We start from the raw sequence: 23,136 nt of genomic DNA, 5'->3' as shown, positions 1-23,136 counted from the left end.
AAGAAAATTATACTTCCAAATGTCACATAAATTCATCAAAAGTTACCATATTTACTGCATGTATTATTATACTGAAATCCTCTTGGAACTGCAGTAATCTGTGCAAAGATGATTATCTTTAATGACATTTATTAGAATTTTAACCTTCCTTCATATAAGATGCCCAGTTTCACTGCACAGCATATGTTTCTCCTGAAGACCAGACACGCTAAATATTTACCGCTACCATCTGCTTACACAGTTATGTAGAATTTCTTTACCTCTGTGTTAGAACTACAAATACGTATTGTTTGGAGATTAACGTTCACTTCTTAGCGTGATCCTTCTCTCCATACTGTGTTCCACTAATCTGTTTGATAAAGCTTCAGTTAAGAGTTTATCAAACTGATGGGTCCAGTAGAACTTAAAGCGGAGTCTTTGGAGTAAGAATGGGTGTGGCAGTAGAAGGAGTAATTGCCCCAACCTGGTAAAACTTACACGGTCAGTTGTATGTAGACTCTGTGGGTCTGTGTGCTTTTCAGTGTATTTTACACATTGTGGCTGTGGCTAAGCTCTGTCCCTTCAGTCTTCCACTGTCACAGTCTTCACAGCTGTCACAGAGAGCAAAGAACATAAAACTTCCTTGAAAAGTCAAGTATTTTACCTTTTCTCTGATCGGAAAGGTGTTGAGATGTTACTTACACGTGTATTATGTGGTGACTAGCGCGAGGAGAGAATCAAAATGTCTCGTGATCTATCTTGTGGTTAACGAGTAGTGCGGTGTGCAGGTCAGTCTTGTCTTCTTTCACGTTCCCTCGAAGCATCTTCCATCAGCCGAGGGGAGGTGTAATGCAATCAGGGCCCAGACCAGAGGCCCCCTGTGCCATTTCATGAACTTACTTCACCGTCATCCATCTGCTCTCTCCTTCTAACTCCGTGGGAGACAAATAGTGGACATTTTTGTGTTTCATTCTCTCATCTCGTGTTATCCTGTGTGTTACCACATCCCTGCTGCCAAGCTCTGTGTAAATGAAGGTAATTTTTCAAAGTAAAAATGAACAGAAAATCCTCCAGGCTGTGTAAAGAGCATGTGGGTAGAGGTTTTGGTCAACCTGGTTTGTCCCATCCTACTGAAGAATGTTAACAGGCTAGATAATGCGTTTATGGTAGGTATTTTTACCTCCTTGTGGAGGTGGAGTTTTTGAGTCATTAAAAGTCCTTCTGGTATTCAACTTACGAATTCAAAAATCAAATATCTGTGAGTTCATGACTATGTGTTGTTATTCACTAAAAGCTTTACCTTGTGGTTTCTTGACCTTTCTTTTTTGCCAGGGTTTTGGCATGTACAACATGTCCCAGTAGCATCCCTTATGATCCACAGTGATTCCGGTTGGCAGTAGGTCAGATTATCCCCGCCACTGAGAATCTCTGCTCTACAAAATTATTTTATCTAATGCAATGTGTATACCGTATAATCTATTGTTAATAACCATATCAAATCAGTATTTATCTCAATCTCAATTAGTACATTTAAAACGAGGACCAATGTTAAACACAATCTAAAAATTTTCAAAGCTACCCTGTCTTTTAACTAAAAGGTAGATAGAATTATATTTTTATTATCTATGGGTATACAAATCTGTTATCTTTCAAAAGTCCCTTTTTATTCATGTTACAATGAGCCTTGGCTGGATATTTTAATGAAATCGTAGGGCTCTGGTCCACATTAAAGTGGCAAAACACTAGTTATATTGTCTTCATCCCAGTGATGCCTGAGCTGTCCTGGCTGTGTGCCCTGCCCTGCCCTGAAATAACAGTTTTGTGGAGATTTTTGTGGTACTTCCTATGAAATAGAAACTTCTAAGTTAAAAATAAAGCTATTCGCAGAGTAGTTTGGGGTATAGTGTTACCCAGTAATCCCTGCTGACATGGCTTCTCCCTGATACTATACACTTTGCCATTTTCAGCTCTTCAAGAAATGACTCTTGAGTTTTAGTCCAGCAAGACCTTGCAGGCAGCTGTGTGTAATGGAAGGACCTGAACTCAGGATCTAAACATCTGGGATCTAGTCTTTAGGCTTTGACTCAGTAACCCAGTCATCTTCAGGAAGTGCCTTAATCTTTCTGATCTTCAGTTTTCCCGTTAGTAGAACTCAGACGCTGAAATCTTCTTTACAGGGTTGTTGTGATAATTAGATGAGACCTTGCATGTGGAAAGTGCATTCTCTAGCCTAAGGCACTACAAAATCTGGGATAATAACTATTATTATAAGATAAGTCACTCCCCACAGCCATCCTACTGGTTAGAATAAGGGCTGTATGTCACTTTTACGCTGCACAGCCCTAGGAGTAATGTGTGTGCTTGACCAGCTCAGTATCCGCATGAAATAGACGCAGACTAACTGGCTTCGGTAGGAGATAATGACTGGTAGCCTGGGGATAAAATAATCATGTGAGGTGTCTGTGAAATTACATAAAGCTACTTAAGCTGTTATTTATTGGTAATTATTCTTTGACTTGTATTTTACCTTTTTTCCTCTAGAGAGCTCAGACTGCTGTCTGTATATCTTTAACCATTTTATACAGAAAGAACTTTGCCACCTCGGTTTTTCTAAACAGAGAAACACATAGTTTAAGAAGTTTAAATAAAAGGTGTAGATTTCATGAGAGTTTCTATTAGTGGTAATATACATTATCTTGTTTAGTGTTTTGTATTATAATGCCTTATATTTTTAATATGCATTTACACGAGACAGTTCATTTTTCTATTAACAAATGTAAGACCTCAATATTTATTTACCGTGAAGCATGTGATTTTCTATTATCTCATAAATCAACTTGCTGACTTTTTCATTTTTCAGTGCTTTGTCCAAAGTGTATAATATTGGGTGGATTTCATGACATTCATACAATTAAATGGTTCTAACTGGAGCGCAAGTATGTTTCTCTTCTCCCTACTTTCCACCTTTCTAAAATTAAATTAAGGCCCTCACGGTATTTACATAGTATCTGTCATTTAAAGCATTCTGCATTTCAGCTGGATTCTGAAGCTATGTTTAATTGGCTCTTTCTTCTGGAAACATTCCAGCAGAGTTCAGTTCCTTTTCTAGACCTTCTAGTTCAGTACATTGTTCTTATAAATGGTATAGAACTAAGCTGCAGCTTATTTATTGCATTTGTCAGCCTTAAATTTTCAGTTACTATTTTTGTCCCAGTGGTGTAGCTATTTAGAAGACTTAAGAATTGTGTTTTTCATCTACTTTGGTAGTAATATACTCCTTCCTGTTTATTGCCCTTTCACATGTCTGTCAGCAAATTTAACAAGCATGCAATTGGTTTCTCCAAGCATAAACTACATATTCAATATAAAGAAAGTTGAATAATAAATACCATATACTTGTATACAATTCATTTTACACACACACGTAGTTTTCCTGGGACTATCTAATTTTGGAAGCCTGTGCGAATTAGTCTACCGAATTATATCACCCTGCCAGTACACATGGGAGTAGAATAAAATGAATCATCAGAAGCATTGTTTGAATGCCATATAACCTTACTGGAGAGAAGCTTGAAGTTATTCCATGATTTGGGTTAACTGAACAAAAAGCTATATCTTTTCAACATACATCCTTTGAATAAGGGAGATACGTTTTGGGGGGTTTTTGTTTTGTTTTGTTTTAAACTTTTTTTTTTAATTTTTAAATATTTATTATTTTTGAGAGAAAGAGAGACACAGAAACAGAGCACGAGCAGGGGAGGGGCAGAGAGAGAGGGAGACACAGAATCTGAAGCAGGCTCCAGGCTCTGATCTGTCAACACAGAGCCCGATGCAGGGCTCGAACTCACGAACCATGAGATCATGACCTGAGCTGAAGTCGGATGCTCAACCAACTGAGCCACCTAGGTGCCCCATTGTTTTGTTTTGTTTTGTTTTGTTTTGTTTTAAGTAATTTGGATAATACCACAGTTGGTACCTATTTTTATCTTTTGTGTTAGAGTCAGTTTTATAATGATGATGTATCATTCCTAATCCCAAAAGGATCACAAAACATAGCTTGTTCTCAGACGCCCTAGTGTCATGATGTTCCTTTACTCCTATTTTGTTTCTTGTACTCTCAGAGCAAATGCAAGAGTGTCCTTAGAAGTTATTTGGTCTGGGGCACCTGGGTGGCTTAGTCAGTTAAGTGTCCAACTTCAGCTCATGTCATGATCTCACAGTTCAGGAGTTCGAGCCCCGTGTCGGGCTCTATGCTGACAGCTCGGAGCCTGGAGCCTGCTTCAGATTCTGTGCCTCCCTCTTTGTCTTCCCCTCCCCCGCTCACGCTGTCTCTCTCTCAAAAATAAACATTAAAAAAAATGTTTTAATAAAAATGTTATTTCATTCGTATTTTCCTAATAAATTTTCTTCTCTTTATTTTCTGAAACTATTTTCCTGAAATAATAAGTACTTGTATTATCTTTAAAAAGCTTTAATATTACCTCAGAAAAAGTGTCTGTTCTTTTTGAGGTGAGTGTCTTCAAGAGAGCAAAAGGCTGTCATATAGAAAATATGAAGAAGGGTGGCCTAAATCTCATCTTGGGATATTTCTGTTTCTACCTTCCCCATCTCTTCTCATTCTCACAAAAGTTTCTGATAATTGAATATACTGTGGCATGAGTCAGAATTTTAGTCTCAACAGATAATTTGCTTCTGAGTTAATTATTAAAAGTGATCAAGTTATGCCAGGAAATGTATCCATAAAGAACACAAATGTGCCAATTGCACAGAATTATAGAATATTGGAGTTGAAATGGATTTCAAAAATGCATTCATTAGTGGTAGGTAACCAAACTAAGCATCCCTAAATATGTTTATAAGAATAAGGTTATTTTTATTATTCTTAAAGCCCAATCATTGAATCAATGTTACTGTTGCATAATTGCTTATCTGAAGCTTATTTTATGAGGACTTTTGGGAAGAAACAAACTTTATGCTATGTAGAACTTAACTATTTGAGAGAAGCTGCTCTCCTTGAAACTTTCTCCTACGTTGCCTTGCACAGTCCTGCCTCTTTATAGTTCTTTCGTTCTCAGTGCCTCTTTTGTCTCCTCTTCGCCCACTCTCCTTTCCCTAAATATTGTTCTCTCAAGGCTTTATCCCCCTTGAAACCATCTTTCTGAATTCCTTTTCTTAGTGAGTTCATTTATCACCTGGCTGCAGCTATCAGCTAGACATTCTGTTTTGCAGACCTCCCCGGGGCCCCTACCCCCAGGGCCAGGCGCATAGTAGGTGTTCACCAATGTGTGCTTGTTGGGGGAGGTGGTGGGAGAGCGTTAAGTGAATGAATAAACAGACCCTTATCTGTGCTCCAGCCATTTGTGTCAGGCCATTTACGGAACATCATTACTTTGATATTTTACCTCAAAAACTACTTACCCCAAGTGAACTTTAACTTTCTTACAGTTTCATTCCCACTTAAACTGCTCAGTTTCTGTTAACAGTTCCAATTCTGTTTTTTAAATCTTCTAGACAAATTTTGCAAAAAGAGAGGTAGTCATCTTTGACTTGTCTCTCACTTTCTTTCTCTGTAGTTAATGTCTTTCTAAAACCCAGTAGTTTTTCCTTCACAATTTCTCAAATGTAGCTCTTCTTTTCTATTCTTCCTCTGTCACAGTTCAGCATCTGAGCACCTCACGCCGTTTGTCAGTTAACGCGTCTGCTGCTGACATTTCCCCCACCCTCGAGTCATTTTGGACATGACAGACTAAGTTTTGTAAAAAGTCATTTTGTTATGTTACATTACCTTTCCCAAAGGCTGATGAGAGAATACGGAGAATCGTTGAGACGCGTATTTCAATAAATAGATCAGATTGCAGTGGCTAGAAGGGAAATAGGAACATAAAAGAAGCAAGTAAGAACACTTGTTTGAAAGGTTTGACAGACAGACTAGACCTTTAGTAGGAGGCGTGGAGTCAGGTAATAGTTGCATTTCATGTGTTCGTTTTTAAGATAGACCTGACCGTGTTGAAAGGCTGAATAAAAAATGTTAAAAGCCCCTGTGAAGAGTCACCAGGTAAAGGAGTGATTGCGGAATTGAGCTTCTGTGGGTGAGAAAAGACGGGAGTCCAAAATGCAGGAGTGGGCTAAGTAGGACTTTTTTAATGGAAGAAACTTCTATGAAGGATGAGAATAGAGATACAGAGGGAATGAAATGTTAAATAAAACGAGCGTACCTGATGGAGCTTCACCAATCTCATTCTTCACTCTTCACATCCTTTGTTTTTCCTCAGCATGTGGACATAGCGGCATTGCTGATAAAATACAACACGTGTGTAAATGCAACAGACAAGTGGGCGTTTACTCCTCTTCATGAAGCAGCCCAGAAAGGAAGGACACAGTTATGTGCCCTACTCCTAGCACATGGTGCAGATCCAACTATGAAGAACCAGGAAGGCCAGACACCTTTGGATCTGGCGACGGTGAGTCTTCATTCTGAGTTATTTAGTATTGCTTCAAATTTATACTTTCGGGGCGCCTGGGTGGCTCAGTCAGTTAACCGTCCAGCTTCAGCTCAGGTCACGATCTCACGGTTTGTGGGTTCGAGCCCCGTGTTGGCCTCTTTGCCGACGGCACAGAGCCTGGAGCCTGCTTCAGATTCTGTGTCGCCCCGTCTCCCTGCCCCCTACCCTGCTCACACTCTGTCTACTCTCTCTCTCTCAAAATTAAATAAACGTTAAAAAAATTTTTTTTGATTAAAAAAAAACTAAATTTATACTTTCAGAGATGACTTTAAGTTACAGAGCTGGGGCGCCTGGGTGGCTCAGTCAGTTAAGCATCCAACTCTTGATTTCAGCTCAGGCCATGATCTCAGGGTCATGAGATCAATCCCCACGGAGGGCTCTGCACTGACAATGCAGACAGAGCCTGCTTGAGATTCTCTCTCCCTTTCTCTCTGCCCCTCCCCCGTGCGTGCTGTCCTCTCTCTAAATAAATAAATAAATGAATACTTTTAAAAAATTTGCAGCAGCAGGTTTACCTTAGTGGTGCGTATTTCACTTAGAATAAGAACAAATTTCCTTCCTTCTGAATTTTTTTAATGTGTATTTTTTATATAATTCAGAACTCTATTAAGGCAAGCTAAGCAGTACACTAACTTAATTCTTTTTGCCATGCCTAACAGGGAGGGAAAACAATCCTAGAAGAACATACCGTATATCCTCAGAGAATTGCACTAGTAAAATATCTTCTACCTTTTACATTTGGCATATTGTTCAGGAACAACTAATGTTCATGATCATTTACCTGAGACTATGAAAGAGTCCAAGAAAAATTACCTTCTAGGCAGTATATTATTTTTCCGAAGATGGAAAAGTAAATTAATATGCACAATAATTTATAATTTTTTAACCTGAAGTACTTTTCCAAGCCACATCCTGTTTCATACATCTATTGCTGAGTAACAGACACTTCAAAACACTTAGTAGCTTAACCAAAACCGAGTGAGTGGCATAAAACGGTGATTTATTATTCCTCACGGTTCCGTGGGTCGGTGGCTCAGCGAGGCAGTGATACGTGCACCTGCCTTCAGCCAGGACCTCGGCTGAGCTGCGGGGTCTGGGGCGGCCGTTCATCCTACAGGGCCTCTCTCCACGGAGCGTCTCCTGAGTCAGTAGTCCAACCTGACCTTTTTTTACAGCATGGAGACACCTTCTAGGAGAGAAGTCGAAGCTGCCATTTCTGTTAAAGCCTGACTAAAAGCCTCAGACATTACTCCCTCTATGTTCTCTTGGTCACAAAAACCCGCGGGGCAACCCAGATTTAATGGAAGGGAAATAGATGCCACCTCTTGATGGGAAGAGCGGCACGCGCGTACACGGAGGAGGGAATTAATGGCTTTCTGTTTTTGGAGGCTCCTACGTAGTCTCACAGCAGTTGTGCCTAACTGTGAAGTTAACAGATAAGCTGGCCAAATTAAAGTGGCATCCTTGTAAAATGTCTCCAGATTAAAGAGGGGCCCCCGGGTGGCTCAGTCAGTGAAGCGTCCGACCTCAGCTCAGGTCATGATCTCACAATTCGTGGGTAAGAGCCCCGCGTTGGGCTCTGTGCTGAGAGCTCAGAGCCTGCTTGGAATTTTCCCTCACCCTCTCTCTGCCCCTCCCCCACTCATGCTCTGTCTCTCTCAAAAATAAACAAACATTAAAAAAAAGTCTCCAGATTTTAATTATACGTTAAATTATTAAGTGTGCACTAAATAATGCACAATGAATAAAAATCATCGTTGTTATTTAAACAGTATACAAAACCATAGTGTAAGTATAGAAACTCCTTCTAAAGAAAAGATTGAGAATTAACACTCTGCAACAGGTTCTTTTTTTAAAAAAAATGTTTTTAAGGTTTATTTATTTTTTGAGAGAGAGGGAGACAGAGTGCAAGGGGAGGGGAAGGGGCAGAGAGAAAGGGAGACACAGAATCCGAAGCAGGCTCCAGGCTCTGAGCTGTCAGCACAGAGCCCGACGTGGGGCTCAAACCCACAAACAGTGAGATCATGACCTGAGCCGAAGTCGGATGCTCAACTGACTGAGCCACTCAGGAGCCCCCAGCGGGTTCTTTTTTAAATGAGAGATGAGGAGCATCTGGGTGGCTCAGTTGGTTAAGCATCCAACTCAGCGTTTCAGCTCAGGTCATGAAATCAAACCCTCAGTAGGGCTCTGCGCTGACAGCATAGAGCCTGCTTAAGATTCTCTCTCCCCCTGTCTCTCTGTCCCTCCACCGCTCACCTGTGCATGCTCGCTCGCTCGCTCGCTCTCTCAAAAAAAAAAAAAAAAAAAAAAAGATGAACTTCTCCTTTAAATACATGTGTGATTGTGTGATCAGTATGAACAGCTGTATGCACATGTAGTGTTAAAAAACATTCCAGAAATCAACATAGTCTACATTCTACACTCTTAGACTTTTTTTCATAGTTAACTCTCGTATATGTGGATGTGTGTGTAGCGAGAACATTTAAGATCTCTTCTCAGCATATTTCAAGCATATAATACAGTATTATTAACTGAAGTCAAGTTGTACATCAGATCTTCAAAAGATGAAATATTTTTTAAAAAATTATATAGGGATTCCAGGTCTACCTGTAGAAACTGCTGGGACTTAAATATGGAGAACAAACTGAGGGTTACTGGAGGGGTTGTGGGAGGGAGGATGGGCTAAATGGGTAAGAGGCACTAAGGAATCTACTCCTGAAATCATTGTTGCCCTATATGCTAAGTAATTTGGGTGTAAATTTTAAAAAAGAAAAAAGAAAATTAAAAAAAAAAGAAAAGAAAAGAAACTGCTGGGACTTTTTGGAGCCGGGGGCTGGAAACAAATGATCAAAAACCAATAGGCAATAATGAGGCACTTGCCGAAGACTAATTTCAGAATGCATTTTGTCCTTAGTGAAAAACTTACTGTTTTAAAATATAGTATTTTTGTGTGTGTGTGTTTTTGTTTTTGGTTTTTTTTTTGTTTTTTTTGTTTTTTTTGTATTACTCTTTTTAGGCTGACGACATCAGAGCTTTGCTGATAGATGCCATGCCCCCGGAGGCCTTACCTACCTGTTTTAAACCTCAGGCCACCGTAGTGAGTGCCTCTCTGATCTCACCAGCATCCACCCCCTCCTGCCTGTCTGCTGCCAGCAGCATCGATAACCTCACTGGCCCTTTAGCAGAACTGGCCGTAGGAGGAGCGGCCAACACAGGGGATGGAGCAGCGGGTGCAGAAAGGAAGGAGGGAGAAGGCGAGTATACTTGTGAACACGTATTTGGTTTTGGGCTTTTTAAATGAATAGATTTCACTTACCTCTCTTAGTAAGTATTGAACACCTATCTTAAAGACATCCTGTCTGTGAGTCTTCATATACACACCAGTTTATCAGAACTGTCTTCATAGACTAAATCTTTCGACATCAATCTTGTTCTTACTTACATATATTCCAGTATACCCACTTTTAGCTATAATATTTCATTTAACTACTGGTGAGTCTTATTATTGAAATTATATAAAAAAAAAAAAACCTGAAAGATGTTTAAGGAGTGGAAACTGAAATAATAACTGGTAAATTTGATTTTTAATTCCAGCTATTAAATATTTCACTAAAAGCATTAGATTATAATATTACAATTAATATAAATGCTACTGATAAGATAAGTTCTTCTTTTACTTCTCTGCCAAATTCAGAGATAACCTGAAGTGTCTGAATTAAATTTATGTATTCTGGATTATTTTTACGCTGTATAAAATCATCTGCACACCCAAGGGTGTCAGAGTCATGGCTTTGAATAAATACTGTAACTTCCTTTAGATTGATCAACTGCTTTCTGAAAACTTCAATGTGTTTCTTTTAGTTGCGGGTCTTGACATGAATATCAGCCAATTCCTGAAAAGCCTTGGTCTTGAACACCTTCGGGACATCTTTGAAACAGAACAGGTAAGCTCTCATATGTAGCTGAGTCTTTTTTATTAAAAAGTAATAGCTATTAATTGCTATCCTTTGTTTCTTTTTTACTTCTTAATCACTTAGTCAATACGTAAAACTCATCAAATTTCTAAAGAAGCCAGGGGAACCCAGTGTTTTATTATTCTCCCCAAAATTGTCTAATAGATGGTGGGAGTTATTAACTGTTATTTTGTTATAAGCCATTTGACTCTATATGTTTTATTACATGTCAAAACTTAGGCCATGAAACCACCTCGGAAGAATGTTTTCAAAATCTTCTTTCATTATTTTGTTTCCAAAAAGTGTTGTTCCTTATTCATCTCGATATGTTACCGTTGTGACTTGACTCCACTTAAAAGCAATGACAAATTTTACATTAGCAAAATCTTCCCAAAGCACTTATCTGTTAAATTTGGAAAGCAAAATAATTCTTAGATAAGTGTACCTTTTTAAAATTGCCTCTTTATGAAATTTCTGTTGCCCAGTTGAGTCCAAAATAATGTTGAACCTAAACTTGGCCACACATTCATAGACCTGTCCTATTTTCACGTACATCTTACATGTATATGAAGGTCTTAATATGAGGTCATCATTAGGGTATTTATGAATTAAGACCCTTCTGTTTGTCATTCTGCTTTTATACAGGATAATGAGTTTTTAACTTATCAATGATTTTATTACCAGGATCAGTGTTAAACATTGAATAATAATAAGTTCCTGAGTTTAAATTGACTGTTAGTTGCTACTGTATGTAGAATCTTAAAATGGGAAAGGTGTTTAGAGATCATTAAGTCACTTTCCCAGATCCTACATAGGAATTACTCTTTTAACGTCCATGTGGGAAGATGATTTATTACACTTTGAGGAAGTGTAATAAAACGCTTGTAATTTAAAGTGTGCCCAAATCTGCCCCTGTGTATATAATCCATTAATTTTATGTTTACATTTACCTTGTTTTGCACAGAAATCTAATTTCTAGTCTACTTAACGTATTAGTTTCATAGGGCTGTTACAGGAAATTACCTCAAACTTGGTGGCTTAAACAACAGAAACTTATTCCCTGGCAATTCTGGAAGCCTGAAGTTCAAAGTCAAGTCGTTTTTTGTTTTTTGTTTTTTAATATTTATTTTTGAGAGAGAGACGGGCAGGGAGGGGCATACACACACACACACACACACACACACACACACACACACACACACACACACAGAATCTGAAGCAGGCTCGAGGCTCTGAGCTGCCAGCACAGAGTCTGATGCGGGCTTGAACTCACGAACCGTGAGATCATGACCTGAGCCAAAGTCGGACGCTTAACTGACTGAGCCACCCAGGTGTCCCCAAAATCAAGTTTTTGACAGGTCTGTACTCCCATGCCTCTGCCAGCTTCCGGGCCCCTTTGGCTTATGGCTGCTCTTCTGCAGTGCTTCCATGGGCACCTTGCCTTCTCTGTCAGCCTCCTCCTGTGTATCTTTTAGAAATACGCTTGCACTAGGTATAAGGCCTACCTATATAAAACTAGATGATCTCCTCATTTCAAGATTCTTAACTTAGTTACATATGCAAAGACCTAAAAAAAGGTTTCCAAATAGGTCCTTCATAAATTCTGGTAATCAAAACATGGAGAGCCGCCATTCAGCTCACCACAACATGTTATACAGCCTCTCATATACTTCTAAGACCTAATCAGCTTATCATGGACTTAACCCTTCCAGCCACCCACTCTACAAAGCTTCTCCTATTTTAGGATAACTATACGCTTTTTTTCCCCAGTTATTCTTTATATGTACATAGTTTCCAAATTCTTCACTAGCCTCTTTGCCCCATTCTGGGTTTTTCGTAGGCTTATAGTCAATTAGGAGTTCATTAAAAACACCATTTCTGGGGCGCCTGGGTGGCTCAGTCGGTTAAGCGTCTGACTTCGGCTCAGGTCATGATCTCACGGTCCGTGAGTTCGAGCCCCACATCGGGCTCTGTGCTGATAGCTTGGAGCCTGGAGCCTGCTTCAGATTCTGTGTCTCCCTCTCTCTCTGACCCTCCCCGTTCATGCTCTGTCTCTCTCTGTCTCAAAAATAAATAAACATTAAAAAAAAATTAAAAAAAAAAAAACACCATTTCTTTTTTTATAGCAGTTCTACTGTGAGGATGTTCTAATGTCTTGTCTTTTTTTTTTTTTAGCTTAACTTCTTTATAGTGCTTATTATGGTTCATCTTTTATGCTCTTATTGATCAAAATGGTTGAGTAGAAATAGCACTGGACTAACAGATCTTGGTTGTGATTATTTTTCTTATTAACTATGTAAATTGGGTAAGGCATTTAACGTTATCACTCCCCTTAACTATAAAATAGAGCACCTTCAAATGTCTAGACAGTTAAAATTCTCAGTCATGCTGTGCTTCTGTGCCAATTTTTAGAACATGCTTTAATGAAGCACCAGATGTGTCTTTGTCTAGTGGTGAGGACTTTATAAATTTTTTTTTAATGTTTATTTATTTTTGAGAGAGACAGAGACAGAATGCGAGTAGGTTAGGGGCAGAGAGAGAGGGAGACACAGAAGCAGAAGCAGGCTCCAGGCTCTGAGCTGTCAGCACAGAGCCCGACGCAGGGCTCGAACCCAGGAGCTATGAGATCATGACCTGGGCCGAAGTCGGACCCTCAACTGACTGAGCCACCCAGGCGCCCCTAGTGGTGAGGACTTTATAAACTTCTGTAATTACTTTTCCTTTAGCTTCACCTACCATTGATTTACCCTCTGGTTTAAGATTTCTTCTGAGAATATTCTAAACAGTAAGAATGTCTTCCCCTTATTCCCTCCCTGAAGGTATGAAAGCTGTTTTAAAAGCATTATCTTCTGATAAAGCCAAAAGATATATCTTAATGTATCCCTTCTTCCCAGATCAGATCCACAATAACTGTGAAATTTTACACATCTTTGCTTAATAAACCGAAGACCCTAATTCACACAAATAACTCCAAATGACTATTTAAAAATGTTCAAAGGATTTCAGTTTCTACTCTTGCAGTTAGTTTGCACATAATCTTGTGTTTTATTTTTTTCTCTTTAACTTTATTCTCTCAGTAACTGATTTCCTATGTCATGGTTATCTCCTTATTGATCATAATACTTTAGTCTGTCCTTTTGACAGCTTATCCTGTTTGGTCCGTTGTATTGTCTTTTGTTCTGAGTAAATGGTTCCATCGATTTTCTTTTTGCCAGAATAATGTCTATATCTTTTTAATTAATATGTTGACTATTCCATTTAATGTATATTGCCCAGCACAACGCCTTTCCCGCAGACAAATGATTTTACCTTTCTTTGTATTGAACTGTGTTCGTGTTCTGGCCCAGTCATCAAGCAATCAAATTAATTTTTACTTCCACCGCCAAGTGTTACTTGAGTAGCCTTTAGTTATAGAGTAATTCTGTGACCCTTTCTATAGTTTACCCATAGAATTTTCTCCCATTAACATTCTATATCAGGGTGTGAGTATGTGATTGATGATGGTCGAGATATTTGTGTAGGGAGGGAAGGAGTGGGTATAAACATTATATTCACTTAATTCTTATCTATTTCTCTTAATCCAGAGGGTTGTTCTGTTTCCTGAGATGTTTTGACACATAAGATCTCAGTGCCTCTGTTCCTGCTCAAGGATACTTCTCTGCCAATGGAGTGGGGAATGTAGTTCTTTTACTCCAGTATCAGGAAAACTGCCTTCAGAACATCACAGCCTCACCTCTTATCTTCACAATTATTCCCTCAGATGTCTCTTAACTAACTTGGCCTGTTTGAACACATATACTTTGCCAAGTAATACACACCCAGGTCTTTTATAGTTAATGGAATATAATACCAGTGTCACTTTCACCCTTCCTTTATAACGTAGCTTCCTGATTAGAACACTTTTTCTATGAGAAAGGCTGATTTGATTTACACTGCAATTCCTAAACAGAAATGCTATGACTTAGAAGACTTTTTGTGGACATATTTATGGGCAACCTATATATTTTCATGAAAAGTGATCATATAAATTTTTATTTCAAAATCGAAAGACCAGGGAATGGACTCAAGACAATGAATTGTGCACATGATTGTAAAGTTATTTCTGCTCTGACCTATATCCTTTTAAGCCTAAGTAAAAGAAAGGGCTTTTTCATTAAAACTCTACTTTCTTTGTCCAATAAAACTCTACTTTGTCTCTCTCTACCCTAGAGAAAATGAACAGATATTAGAAACAAAAGGCAACCTGCCTAAAATGATGCTTGCTTTATATGCAAGATGATTGCATTGATACATGGATAATCCTTATTTTAAAGATTATAATTTGATTTTTTTAATTGAAGTATAATTGACCTATGGCATTTATTAGTTTCAGGAGTACATCATAGTGATTTGATATTTTTATACATGATAAAATTATCCCCATGATAAGTCTAGTTACATCTGTCGCCATACAAAGTTATTACCATGTTATTGACTATATTCCTTATGCTGTACATTGCATCCCCATGACTTATGTATTTTATAACTGGAGGTTTGCACCTCTTAATCCCTTTCATCTGCTTGCCCAACTCCCCACCCCTACCTCCTCTGGTAACCAAGTTTCCTTCCGATGTCTGTGGGTCTGTTTCTGTTTTCTCTTTTAGATTCAACATATAAGTAAAATCATATATTTGTCTTCCTCTCTCTGACTTATTTCACTTAGCATAATACCCTCTAAGTCCATCCATGTTGTCGTGAATGGCAAGATTTCCTTCTTCTTTATGGCTGAGTGATATTGTGTATAAATACACCACACCTGTAGCCATTCATCTGTTAATGGACACTTGGGTTACTTCCATATCTTGGCTATTGTAAATAATGCTGCAGTGAACACAGGGGCTCATCTGTCTCTTTGAGTTGGTGTTTTTATTTTCTTTAGATAAATACCCAGAAGTAGAACTGCTGGATGATAGGGTAGTTCTATTTTTAATCTTTTGAGGATCCCCCATACGGCTTTCCACAGTGGCTGCACCAGTTTACATTCCCACCAACAGCAATTCCCTTTTCTCCACATCCTTGCCAACAGTTGTCATTTTTTTCCTTTTGATAGTAAACTAGTCTGACAGGTTTGATCAATTTGATTTTAATGTGTGCTAGATATAAATAACTAGCGCAAGAAACTTGTGATTTCCTAGATATAATAAAGTTATTTTTGAAGTGAGTAAAAGATAATTTTCAAAAAATCTATTTCTAATAGTATAAAAGCCCTAAATCTTGGACCAACATATCTAAAACCCATCTAACCTGCCTTATATTGGATATTTACATTTCTTTTATTGATAGGATAATCTCAGATTCACCAATTTTCAGACTTTTGGGATAATCTCTACTCCTATTCCTTTTTTTTTTTTTTTTTTCGTTAACCATTTCTCTTTACCAGGCCCTGTCATCTCTTTTTGAAATTTTTCTCTGATCCCTCCCTTCCGCTCCACTCCATCTTGACCTTGTTCACACAGTCCCTTTCCCTTCCAAACCCTGCAGAATGCTACCATCCTCCTCGTCAAATACAACTTTGATTGTGTTGTCTGCTGAAACGGCTCCCTAGGAGCTTTTGGATACTGTCTTGACTTGATCTAAAAAGCCCATTAAGATCTATTCCTAGCCTGCTGCTCTATCCATCCCTTCTTTTTTCCTGTGTGTATGTTATATGCTCACCCTCTTGGACTCCAGTGCTGAGAATCTCCCAAATGTTCTGTATTCTCTTACTTGTTTTTCCTTTTCCGTACGCTGTTCCCTTTGTCTTAAATACCCTTCCCTTCTTCCGACTGATTAGCTCTTGCTTCTTAGCCAAGCTGTTACCTTCTAAGAACCTTTCCTGACCACCTTCCTGTTCCTTCCATCTTTTCCAGCCCTACCTACAGCCTTGATCAAGTAAGAACCTTCCATAGAGTTCCCATAGGATTCCTCCAAAACATTTACCAACCTGTACGGTATTTTAGTGTTTACTTCTCTTCTCCTTGGTAGAGGACATAGCATGAACTTTTGTGGTACTGCCTTGTTTGTTTACTTGCCCCAGTCCTTTACTACCAATTTGGGACAGTTATTTACCTTTCTGAGCTATAATGGGAAGTTTTAGAATTAAATGCTTAGTTACTTTTTAAGGAAATACCTAGCATATAGAAGGTATTCATTAAATATGTATGAATGAGTGAACAAGTGAACAGTAATCTGAATTCCTTAGCTTTATCGTTTCAGGTTTTCCAGTGGCCACTGCCTGATAAGTATGGGGACAAATTGGGTATCATGTAACCCCAAGCAACTAAATGTTATTTTAGCTTTCCAGTCAGCCCTTTGAAGAAATATAGGCAAGGGAAAGACCGATACAATCCATCTCCGCTCTTGCGTGTACTGTTTTTATGACTTCTTTGGGCCTCAATTTCCTCATGAGTATATCAGTAGTACTTCATGGGTGATTGGGAGGAGGAATTGAGCTATTTATTTTATGGATGGAGCTATATAATCAACAAATATATTAAACATTCTCCATTTCTTTTCTAGAACCTCATAGAGAGCACTCTATGCTTTGCTGGCCTGGTTTCTGCTTCCAGATATACATAATATGTAGCTATTCAGAAAAGCTTAAGGTTTCTTTGGATTGAAGCTACCACATCGATTGAGATCCTGTTTGTACATCAACTTTATCTGAACCAAAGTTTAGAAGGAAAAACTGAGACGTCAGTAATGTAGTCAACCTTGTGCGTGGCTTCCAATGCGTATTAAATTACATGTAGCTAAAAATGTACAGGCTCCTATTATGGTGTGAACTATTCTGTCTCCACGATGTATATTTCAAAACTGTTGCTTTTTAAAAGCTCTGCTCAAAATTTCCTTTTGGTGATTGGAAGCGAATTGCCCGTTTTGTACAATGGAGCAATCATTTCTCAAATGGCCACTTAAGAGCAATATAGTAATTATTTCCAGAGAATGAGTGGTATATGCTTGCTGCACTGAGATCAGACTCATTATAAATACTTCATTCTGACAATAAAAATCAGCAGAACTCCAGGCTGAATTTGTCAGGTTTTGTTTTGTTTTTTTTTTTTTTTTAATGTTATGTATAAGTAAAAAGGTAGAGAATGCTATAGATAGATAAAACACATCTCATTTCAGTTGGGAAAACGGTGTCTCTGAAAGGATTTCTCAGTTTTTCAAGGAAAGAGAAAATTAAAGGCTGATCTTGTAAAGTAGTATCTGCACTGTCAGAGGGCCAGCTTCTTCTGAGCCAGAAAATTGCATGTTCAGCCCCCTAGAAATGTGGTTGCCCACGATTTCATCCTGTGCATTCAGAATTCTGCCACTGGGTGGCGGTAGAGTCACAGTTAACTGTTCGTCCACAAAAGGAAATGGGTGATTTTGAGTCCTGATGGTAGCCAACTAATCATCTCCATTTGCAGGGATGAAGAACCAGAAATTTAAAACCACTATGTTTTACAACAACAGAATGTTAGGCTTCAGGGACTGTTACATCTGGGAATTTAAAGAAAACTTGAAAACCATCTACTCTCTCTTTTCCAAATCAGAATTTTGTATACAGCTTCTACATAAAATGGTCTGTACTTGAACTAAACACTTCTCATCTGAATCTCACCACTTTCTAAGGCAGCCTTTTCCAGACTTGAATATTTCTTAGCACTGGGAAGTTCTTCTTCATCTTGATATAAATCCCACTTACCTAAAACTGCTTACTCCTTTTGCCACATTCTGTTTCATTGTGCTAATAAACCTCTCTCCCATTCCCCTACCATTCTTCTCTGCTACCTGCTGGATACTGGGACCTGGTATTTCCCTATTTTATGCTTCTGGTTGTTCTCTCTTATGTCTTGAAGAAAGCAAAAGGTGGTAGAATTAAATAATCAAAAGGAAATACAGCAGTGACCATTTTATATTTGTACAGCATTGTTTCTTCCATTTTAATTCACAGTCGGCTGGAAGCAGAGGGTTTTTCATGTGAGTAAAAAGCTGATAAAGGGCACATGGGGGCTCAGTTGGGTAAGCATCTGACTTTGGCTCAGGTCATGATCTCACGGTTCATGAGTTCAAGTCCCACATGGGATGAGCGCAAGCCCTGCTTTGGGTGAGCCCCACTTCTCCCTCTCCCTCTCCCTCTCCCTCTCTCTCTCTCTCTCTCTCTCTCCCTCCCTCCCTCCTTCCCTCCCTGCCGCTCATGGGGTTCTCTTTCTCTCTGCTGTCACTCGCTTGCACCCTCTCTCTCTCAAAAAAATTTTTAAAAAATGATAAAATTATCAAGACAACTTTAAGGTTGTTTTATAAAGGAGACAAAAGAATTTGTTAATTTGGATGGATATTGTAGCATTAAAGACCAATGGAAGAACTGAGGAACAGTTCAAGATTTAGCAATTAATTTTGTTCCATTTTTTTTTAGATTACACTAGATGTACTGGCTGATATGGGTCATGAGGAGTTGAAAGAAATAGGCATCAATGCATATGGACACCGCCATAAATTAATCAAAGGAGTAGAAAGACTCTTAGGTGGACAACAAGGTAAGCTATTCGGAAACAAAACTAAAATCTCAGAAGGAACAAGTAAGTTGTCAGGGCTGGCATCTGAGCTCAGGTGGTCTGAACCCAGAGCGCATGCACTCAGCTCGTATAGCGCCTCCTGCCTGCCCCATCTTAGTTATGGACATGGCTCTCCCCCTCGCTGCTCTAGCTAGCCGTCTACTCGTTCTCTCCTCTCCCCTCTCACTTTATACCCTCAACATCTCTGGAATCTACACTTCTGTCTGCTTCCCACTGCTGTCTAATCTAGTACAGGTCACCTAATCCTGGCCACCGTCAGCTGTCTCCTTGACTGTCACAACCGCCTTCCAGCTTATCTCTGACCCTCACCTTTGTCTCCCCTCCAGTACCTGCCCTGCATGTACTCAGAAGACTCTTTTCAAAATGTGTGATCAGATCACTCCATTGCTTAAGACCTTTCAGCAGAATCCTGTTGCTCTTAGGATAAAATCAGACGTTCGTAACATGGCTTTTCATAATCTGACCTTTCTCTCTGACCTCGTCCTGAACCTTTCTCCCCACTCACAGTTGTCAGCTCAGCCTTTTTCCTCCCACCATACTTTGCTGTTACAAGCCTCCTATCTTTCCCCTTTGTCGACCCCCATTTTTATCATTTTTCTATTTGTTAAAAGTGCTTTTACAATAGGAAAGTAAAGGGAGAAAAGGGAAAAACTTGAATTAGCCACTCTGCAGCCAATAAAATTGCAAGAGCAACATGAAACTAAGTGTTAGCAGGTTTGAACTTAAGTCTCGCTTATTTCTCTGCATTAAATTAAGCATAATGAAATGAACAAGAATAATGTATTTTAAACTGATTATAAGTGACCATCTCAAGCCATCTCACAGTTATTACAGGATAATTCGTACATTTTAGACCTGACTAGATTGTGATCACAGTGTGTTTCTCTTTGGTATCAGAGATAGCTTCATGTATGTTTATGAATGAATTCAGTTCAACAAAAAATTGTTGAGCCCTGGCTGGAGAACTCTGTAAGAACAGATAAAGTTGATCCCTAAACACATCTCCATTACTGCTCTTATCTTTGGATGTACTGTTCAATATAACCTTATATATTAGGTTTGAATTGCAAATAATTGAGACTTGTTCCAAAATGTCAATTATTTATGACAGAGTTTTCCCTAAAATTGAGGCTGAGGAGTGTGGACTTGAACGTATTCATTTTTCTTTCCTACAGGCACCAACCCTTATCTGACTTTTCACTGTGTTAATCAGGGAACTATTTTGCTGGATCTTGCTCCAGAGGATAAGGAATATCAGTCAGTAGAAGAAGAGGTAATGTACATCAAAATTTTTCATTCTCTTCCTGAAATCTGTGGTTAAGCCTGTTTTTCCAGTAGAGCTAAGTTGGTCTTATAGTGATTTATGATCGCTCACCTGTCTGTTTTCCTATCTCCCTTAGCCATTATGGTAACATATCGCCCGATTCAGCTAGGACTCGCGATTAGGACTATGCCACAGTGTTTGCACATCTTAATAAGCCTAGGGTTTCCAGTAGGGGGGCCAGAGGTGTCTTTTCATCCTAGAGGCTTTCCTGAAGCTATACAAGAGCCCTACTAGAACTGTTTTCTTCCAGTGTTAAAATGCCACCTAAGAATGATAGGGAGTGAGAATCTTGCCTCACGAATAGCAAAGATCCTCTTGTTTTCACTTTCATGCAAAGTTATAAAATGTGATTATAAATCAGTACACCTAATGTTCGTGGGTGCTTATGAAATCTGCCTCATACCTCGAGTCACCTTTTATCTCTTCGGTCACTGTGTGAAAGCACCGTGGTGAGGCTGATGGATGCCCCTCTTGCTTGACAGATGCCATAGAGATTCCGCCTCTACCGCTGGCTCATGCCTCATTTCTTACACCTAATAGACACAGTGCCAGTGGGATTGTCACAGTAAAGAAGCTGCCTAACCAATTCCATTATTTTGCAGAGAAAGGCATGCCTTCGTATTTTTCTCTGTTTATTTTCTGCCTTTTAATCGGTGCTCACATTATTCTCATCCCAGGAAGTTCAGGACCATTATTACCTCAGGTGGTCTTTCAGCTCATGCCTGGCCAGTCTGTCAGGAGAGCATCAGATCTTCTAGCAGCTCAGTGCCTGATCCTTCTTTTACTGGTCGCAAATTTGGATCGTACTGTCAAAAATGTGAAGAATACCTTCACAGATAGAGCAGTGAGATGGAGAATTAACTCTTTGGAGTCAATTCTGTGAGGAACTTGGGTCTTCCAAACGTGTTACTTTTCCATCATTCTTTTGAATTTGGAGCGTGGGAGAAGAGCAAGGACTGCACCAAAGAAGGTTACTCCCCCCGGGCAGACGTCATCCAGCTTCGCCCAGTCTGTGCAGATGCACTTTGAGATCCCAGGTTAAAGAGAGAATACGGGGTATCTCACCTAGGGAACAAAAACTTACTAATTTTTAAGAATCACATTTGTTTGATGAGTTTAATGAGTATTCATCGAATGTGAGGAGTTGAAGTTTGACTTAACCCCGGTGTGGCTTCTCCTCAGTCCCATAAAATAGCAATGGAGATGGCTTAGTGTGATGTTTTATTTCTGTGTTTGCCCACAGTGCTGACAGGAAAAGCTTTTAAAGCTTTTTTTTTTATTAGGAAAAAAGAAAATGTAGAGGTTTAATATCTCTATTTCTGACTTATTTTCTCATCAGAAATACTCATCCACTAGACTTTGTTGAACAATTTACAGTGAACTCCGTTTATTTCTTAGTGCTGAGTCTGAGACTCATCAGTAAAACAATATAACAGAAGGTGAATGTTGAAAACAACAGAGGAATGTCTTTAGAATTAGATACTGGCATCTTTTCAGAAAGTTATTTTATTTTGTTCTATAGATGCAAAGTACGATTCGAGAACACAGAGATGGTGGTAATGCTGGTGGCATCTTCAACAGATACAATGTCATTCGAGTAAGTTTTTAAAATTTCAGGGTGAAAATTAGATTGCAAGGTGTGCCTGAAATCAAATATAGAAAATGACAAATTTTTTCTAAGCATCCTGCTTTTAAACTGCCAAGATAATCGGGTCATCTGTTGCCTGACAGTCAGGTGTTACCTTCCTCTGACCCCTCAAGACCATACTTCGCTAGAAACAGAGACTGGGTGGAAAGAGGAAAGCTACAGACTGGAGTCTAGATCTGCTGCCGTTGCTGGTACAGAGGCAGTGAGGAGACCTGGCCCACCCACATATTTCGACTGTAGCTGACAGTGATTTTCATCACCACCTCAGAGCAGTGTCCAGAGCCCGGATTTTCAGTCTGAGTCAACACTTGTATCAGAATGCATATATCTCTTCGTCTCAGTATCTCGATCAATAATATAGGATAGATGTGCTTTTTTCAAGGGAGTGTCCTAAAGACGAGTAGAATCTGTTGAGCACGGGCTTATCCCTTTTGAGTTACACCAGCGCACGTCAGAATTCCCTGGAAAGATTTTCGAAGAAGGTAGATGTGCAGGCCCCTGTATCCTAAAACTCGGCAAGCCTGGGCGGAGTCTAGGAATAACTCTGTTTTTTCTTTAATTCTTTGGGTGATTTTGAGGCACAGCCAGGTCTAGTGCAGAGTAACAAAAGCCAGAGCTGAAAATTATGTCACTAAAAGCCAGAATGTTAACTTAGTCATGCTACCTGGCAACTTTATCATTTTCAGGTAATGTTTTCAGCAAACAAAAATTGAACCTTCCTAAAAGAAAACATACTTTTCGTTTTAAATTATAAACTGCCACTTGACATTCTTTGCACTCATTTGCTTCTTTCTTCCTCATCCTTAAAGATTCAAAAAGTTGTCAACAAGAAGTTGAGGGAACGATTCTGTCACAGACAAAAGGAAGTGTCTGAGGAGAATCACAACCATCACAATGAGCGCATGCTATTTCACGGTGAGCGTCAGGCCCGCCATTATCTCTCTGGGCTTTTTTGCGAATTCCGATGTCATTGACCGTATCAGTGTTGTTAAAAATGGCTGGTTTTGAGTTTTTGTTTTAATTCTGCGTTACCGGTTTTATAATGCATTGCGTGTTAGTACGGGCTTTCCAAGGCATGCAGAGTGAAAATAACTTCACGGAAATTGTTTTAGAACTCATATTGCAAGTTGAGCCATCTAGATGACAA

At 39.1% G+C, this 23,136-nt stretch overlaps 1 protein-coding gene across 1 annotated transcript in view; it reads left to right on the top strand.

The window, feature by feature from the left end:
• Positions 1-23,136, top strand: part of TNKS (tankyrase) — a 215,657-nt gene that overhangs the window by 173,613 nt on the left and 18,908 nt on the right. Inside the window, exons 18-24 of the mRNA XM_060653141.3 lie at positions 6,252-6,440; positions 9,499-9,736; positions 10,344-10,426; positions 18,858-18,978; positions 20,193-20,290; positions 21,864-21,938; positions 22,799-22,904. Coding sequence (XP_060509124.1) covers positions 6,252-6,440; positions 9,499-9,736; positions 10,344-10,426; positions 18,858-18,978; positions 20,193-20,290; positions 21,864-21,938; positions 22,799-22,904 — 910 coding nt within the window. The remainder of the gene's footprint in view (positions 1-6,251; positions 6,441-9,498; positions 9,737-10,343; positions 10,427-18,857; positions 18,979-20,192; positions 20,291-21,863; positions 21,939-22,798; positions 22,905-23,136) is intronic.

The sequence above is a fragment of the Panthera onca genome, chromosome B1, assembly GCF_046562875.1.
Source record: "Panthera onca isolate mPanOnc1 chromosome B1, mPanOnc1 haplotype 2, whole genome shotgun sequence".
Taxonomy (NCBI): domain Eukaryota; kingdom Metazoa; phylum Chordata; class Mammalia; order Carnivora; family Felidae; genus Panthera; species Panthera onca.
The sequence above is the reverse complement of the archived record's forward strand: the minus strand, read 5'-3'. Positions and strand labels throughout refer to the sequence as shown.